Source organism: Triticum dicoccoides, chromosome 3B (genome assembly GCF_002162155.2).
Source record: "Triticum dicoccoides isolate Atlit2015 ecotype Zavitan chromosome 3B, WEW_v2.0, whole genome shotgun sequence".
NCBI classification, from domain to species: Eukaryota; Viridiplantae; Streptophyta; class Magnoliopsida; order Poales; family Poaceae; genus Triticum; species Triticum dicoccoides.
Window position 1 is genome coordinate 28,700,589 of NC_041385.1, and position 5,573 is coordinate 28,706,161.

Here is a 5,573-nt window from a genome sequence, read left to right on the forward strand (position 1 = left end):
CACACACCAGCGAACCTGTGCCCCCTACTGGACATGGACATGCTCGGCTGGTGATTGGCCTGTGTAAGCTCATGGCATTTTACAGCCACGAAATGAACAAAATGGGTCACCAAACCTCACTTTTTAGCCGGGCGATGCTCGTGTCTTGAAGCTTTGTAATCCGATTTCGTACGCCTAAACCCATGGTCCATTGTTGTCGCAGCAGCAGGAGTTGGCTCAACGAGCACTACTGGCACATAGCGGGAATCAGACTCGAACGCCTCTGAATCAGGTGCCATCTCGGACATAGGCTGCGAGTCCTCGACAAACGATGGAGCAAACTGGCTGTCGGACACGACAAGGGCTTGACTAAGATCTTGCGTCTGCGTGGTCATGTCCTACAATCGTAGCACGCATTGACAGTGAGCATAGAACACAACATACACCGGACAATCCATGAAAGCAGGAGCATACATGTACATGGTTTATCACTATCTTAGCAAGCTCATACTTCATCACTATCATACTACCTCTCTCTCAGTTTACAGGGCGTGCGCGTACCTCTAGGTCGTCAATTTGACCAACCTAATACAAGTCATATATTACGAAAAACATACCAACATAAACTTCGGAGTTTCTATTTTCAAAAGATATAATTTTTGTGTTATATAGTTTATATTAGGGTGATAAAATTGGCAACCTAGGTATACGCACAGGACTTGAAAACTGAAACGGAGGTAGTATTAAGCATACCAGACAATCTATGAGTAGGAACATACATCTACAACAAACAGCATGCTACAAATGAACCATCAATAGCTACAAATCACAGTTCTAAGCATGATTCAACACAAGCACAAGGTTCAACTTCAAACTCTACTACTAATCTAGCCTACCACATGGTTGAACATCTAGCCCTACCACAAATTGCAACCGTAGCATAGCAACCAACCATATCAAAGATCAGACCATTAATCAACCATGCATCTAGATCAAACCCTATCTGCAGCTCAGATCTAGCTAGAAGGAACAGATAGAAAGGGGGATTGAACTCACAGAGGCCATGGCTGCAGCTTGAGGACGAGGGGACGGTCGTGGAAGATGAACGCCGGCCGGTGAAGGAGCTCCGACGCCGTGGACCGCCGGCCGATGAAGATGCGCCGCTTACCTGCTTGTCGGTGCCGATGCGCGTCGGCGGGAAAGCTCGAACGGAGGAAGAATGGTGGCGGGAGTTGGGGCGGTGAGGGAGGGGCTAAATAGGGGTGGACTCCGCGGGAGGTGAACCAAAATCCTCCCGCCAATTTTTCGGCGACGCGGGCGAGCTCGCGCCATCTCCCCTGCTCGCACGAGGGGAGAAGAGCGTCGCCCTCCCCTGCCTCGCCTGAGCCAGGCTCGCGAGCTACTGCCGATTCTTGTGTTCCCCCTGGGCCTGGCGTGGACGTGCTTTAAGTTTCGTGCGATGCAGGCCGCACAGTAAACACAGGAAACCAAACGGGCCAAATTTTTCCCGCGCGGGCGAGGCTGGACCTAATGCGGGCAACCAAACACGCCCTTTCTCAATCATGGCTTGCTTGGTCCGTCACGCATGAACGGTCGGATGAATCTCGTCTCGTGCATGCGTGCGCGCGTATCGCCATTGCGTACGCCCCTACTGCGCAGGATCGGCTCGTGCTTGGCCTGTGTAAACTCATGACATTTACAGCCACAAAATGAGAGTGGGTCACCAAAACGGCCTCACTTTTAGCCGGGCGATGCTTGTGTCTTGAAGCTTCGTAATCCGGTTTCGTACGCCTAAGCCGACCGACCGATCAGTGTATGGCCCATTATCGTCGCCGCCGTCGACCGCCATGTTTCCGCGGTGGTGGGGCGGCCGCAAGTTGGGCGCGTCGCCGTCTCGCCGATCCTCCTCGATCCCACCGCCGTTATGGACGTACGTACAGGTCCAACGTTGTTGCCGCCGGTCCGGCCTGTACAAGTCCAACGTTGTTAACGTCCTCTTGTTGTTCTCTTCTTCTTTGAATAATGCCTAGGTACGTACTGCCTCTTGGCAATTTGATGGTAACCAAATGGCACTTGACGGTGCACTGATTTACTGAAGTTGGTGTTATGTTAGTGTCGGTTTCAGATAGATTAGGGATATAATGTCCTGGAATTGCGAGGGAAAGTTGATGTGGAATCTAAGCCCCGATTGATCCGAATGTCGACCTGAAATATGCATGTGTTTGGGCCACCAAGCAGCGCTTTAAGTTGTCTCTTCCCAAAGCCAAGAAAAGGAGTGCTTCTGCTAGTGCCTGTAATCATCATCATCATGCTTACCACAAACAACAGCCTATCAGATCCAACAGCCGCCCGGCCGTCCCTCTGACATGCGGGCCCAGGCCCCACACGCCAGTCGGAGTTGCTCTCTGTAGAATGACACTACGTGCGGACCGCCAGGCCTTGCGCAAGCTTTACTGTTACTCAAAAGCAGAGAGAAGACACACACACACAGAGAGAGAGAGAGAGAGAGAGAGAGGGGAAAAGATGCATGCTCTGTGGAGGTGTGGTGGTTGCTTCGAGCTTCTCCAATATTTTGCGACCGGCGTTCGGTGCGCTTTCGAGCTATTTCGCCGTGATCTCGATGGCCGACCCTTCCCTCTTTATATACGGCCGGCCGCCGTGATCCCTCCTCAACCTCACCGCACCACCGCAAGACCTGCCACCGACGACAAGCAGAGTCCGACCACCATGGCCTGCAGCTGCGCTCACGATGTGGTGTTCGACGCCAACGTGATCCGGAACAGCGCGCTGGAGGACGGGCTCGCCGGCTGGGCGCCGCTGGGGGCGTGCACCGAGCTCTCGGTGCACCATGAGGAGCCGGCCAGGGTGCCCACGGAGACCATCAACGACGTGGAGGACGGGTACAGGCCGAGCGGCAGGTACATTCTCGCGGCCGGCCGCGGCGGCGAAGAGGACGGCCTCTGCCAGGCCATCCCCGCCGGCGCGCTCAAGCCCCGCGTCACGTACCGGGTTGCCGGGTGGATCGGCCTCGGCGACGGCGCCGCCGGGGAGCACGCGGTGCGCATCAACATTCGCTTGGGCGGGGAGGGCGAGGAGGAAGGAGGCGAGGGCAAGGAGTGCGCGCGGGTGGTGGAGGGCGGCGCGGTGTGCGCCGAGGCCGGCAAGTGGACGGAGATCAAGGGCGTGTTCCGGCTCAAGGCGAGCCCGGCGTCCGGCGCCGCGGTGCACGTCCAGGGCGCGCCCGCCGGCGTGGACGTGAAGGTGATGGATCTCCAGGTGTTCGCCACGGACCGCAAGGCCCGGTTCAAGAAGCTCAGGAAGAAGACTGACAAGGTGAGCTCTCACATCGCACCATCCATCGCTCCAAACTGAAAACGATTTACTACTAGCTAGCAAACAAGCTGCCGTAGGTGTACAATATTTTTCTATGTTTCGGTTGGCACCAAACTGCATAAATTTACGTACATATTGGAGTACGACAGCTGCTGTGGCACGGTGGCACCAAACTCGCGACACATGTCAGTTTTGGTTGACACGTAACGCAATGACTCATGAGGACCGTGCGTGCATGAACGTAGGTGCGGAAGCGCGACGTGGTGCTCAAGTTCGCCGGCGCCGGGGCGTCGTCGGCGGTGTCGGGGGCGTCGATCCGGGTGATGCAGATGGACACGAGCTTCGCGTTCGGCGCGTGCATCAACCCGGCGGTGATCCAGGAGCCGGCGTTCGTGGACTACTTCACCAAGCACTTCGACTGGGCCGTGTTCGAGAACGAGCTCAAGTGGTACCACACGGAGGCGGTGCAGGGGCAGCTCAACTACGCCGACCCCGACGCGCTCCTCGACTTCTGCGACCGCCACGGCAAGCCCGTGCGCGGCCACTGCATCTTCTGGGCCGTCGACCGCATGGTGCAGAAGTGGGTCAAGGACCTGCCCAACGACCAGCTCGCCGCCGCCGTCCAGGGCCGCCTCACCAGCCTCCTCACCCGCTACGCCGGCCGCTTCCCGCACTACGACGTCAACAACGAGATGCTCCACGGCACCTTCTTCCAGGACCGCCTCGGCGACGACGTCAACGCCTTCATGTTCAAGGAGACGGCCAGGCTCGACCCCGGCGCCGCCCTCTTCGTCAACGACTACAATGTCGAGGGCGGCGGCGACCCCAACGCCACCCCGGAGAAGTACATCGCCCAGGTCAATGCGCTCATGGAGAAGGGCGCCCCCGTCGGCGGCATCGGGCTGCAGGGCCACGTCACCAACCCCGCCGGCGAGATCATCTGCGACGCGCTCGACAAGCTCGCCACCACCGACCTGCCCGTCTGGCTCACCGAGCTGGACGTGTGCGAGTCCGACGTCTGCCTCCGCGCCGAGGACCTGGAGGTGGTGCTCCGAGAGGCGTATGCGCACCCGGCCGTCGAGGGCGTCGTGCTGTGGGGGTTCATGCAGGGGCACATGTGGCGCCAGGACGCCTGCCTCGTCAACTCCGACGGCACCATCAACGACGCCGGCCAAAGGTTCATCAACCTGCGGCAGGAGTGGACGTCGCACGCGCGCGGCAAGATCGACAGCGACGGCAACTTCAAGTTCAGGGGGTACCACGGCTCGTACGTCGTGCAGCTCGCCACGGCCACGGGGAAGATGCACAGGGCCTTCAGCGTCGACAAGGGGGACACACCTCTCGTGCTGGATATGGACGTGTGACAACGGTTACCTACTACGGCTATTACCTCCGAGTATATATAGTTATACCACTGATACTAATACACACATACAAGAACACATTAATTAATTTGATCTAATGGGATCGGCAAAGGAATTGTACCACATACACCAACTATAGTTTTGCATTTCTACATTTGGCATTTGGGGTATATATTGTACTTATGAGAGAAAGTAATTAAGGTATTGTATTGGTTAATGGATATGATTGAATAAAATAGATGAGCTATTAATTACTCCCTCTGCAAACAAATATCAGTAAGTAAGGTATTGTATTGGTTAATGGAAATGAATGAATAATATAAGATCTTATTACGTTAAATATACTATTATATTATGAGACAGAGGGAGTATTTATCAGGTGCCACAATTTTTTGTTGCATCAGTCACCTTCTTCCTTTTTCTGGCACGTTGGACCTTGCCGGAGAAGAAGAAACCTCGTCGGTGAGTACCGAGCCTCATTATCTATCTTAGAGCATCTACAACCGGACCCCACATACCTGCCCCAAACGCTTGGACAGACTGTGTCCAGACAAAAAAAATGCCACCCAACCAGGCACCCCATATCCCGCCCAAACGTCCAGACTGACCGATACTCCCCATACCCGGCCCATATTTGGGACGGATATGGAGACGCCTGGGTGTGCTGCCACGTCGGACTGACTGCTAGGGCCCATGCCAATTCGCTCATACACGCCCCCCTCGTTGACCGAGCAGCACTCTCCTCTTCTCTGTTGGCCCTCCTCTGCACAGTCGCCACCCGACTTCTTTCACCACCGCCATCCCCAACCAAGGGCTTCACCACTGGACGCCCCAAATCCACACCACCGCCGACCAGGCCGCAACCAGACAAGGTCGCCGCCACCATACGTTGCCCTG

General features: G+C 56.1%; 1 protein-coding gene across 1 annotated transcript; it reads left to right on the top strand.

Annotated features, from left to right (window-relative positions):
- Window positions 1–2,453: 2,453 nt before the first annotated feature.
- On the top strand, window positions 2,454–4,930 carry LOC119274517 (endo-1,4-beta-xylanase 1-like). Its single transcript, XM_037555221.1, has 2 exons — window positions 2,454–3,312; window positions 3,558–4,930. Exons 1-2 carry the CDS (start codon window positions 2,503–2,505, stop codon window positions 4,674–4,676), a joined length of 1,929 nt encoding a protein of 642 aa, XP_037411118.1. The 5' UTR covers window positions 2,454–2,502; the 3' UTR covers window positions 4,677–4,930.
- Window positions 4,931–5,573: the final 643 nt, after the last annotated feature.

Coding starts and splice junctions, on each gene's coding strand:
- LOC119274517 (XM_037555221.1), top strand. CDS start 2,503: ATGCATGCTCTGTGGAGGTGTGGTGGTTGCTTCGAGCTTCTCCAATAT. Junction 3,313..3,557: donor TCAGGAAGAAGACTGACAAG/GTGAGCTCTCAC, acceptor GCATGAACGTAG/GTGCGGAAGCGCGACGTGGT.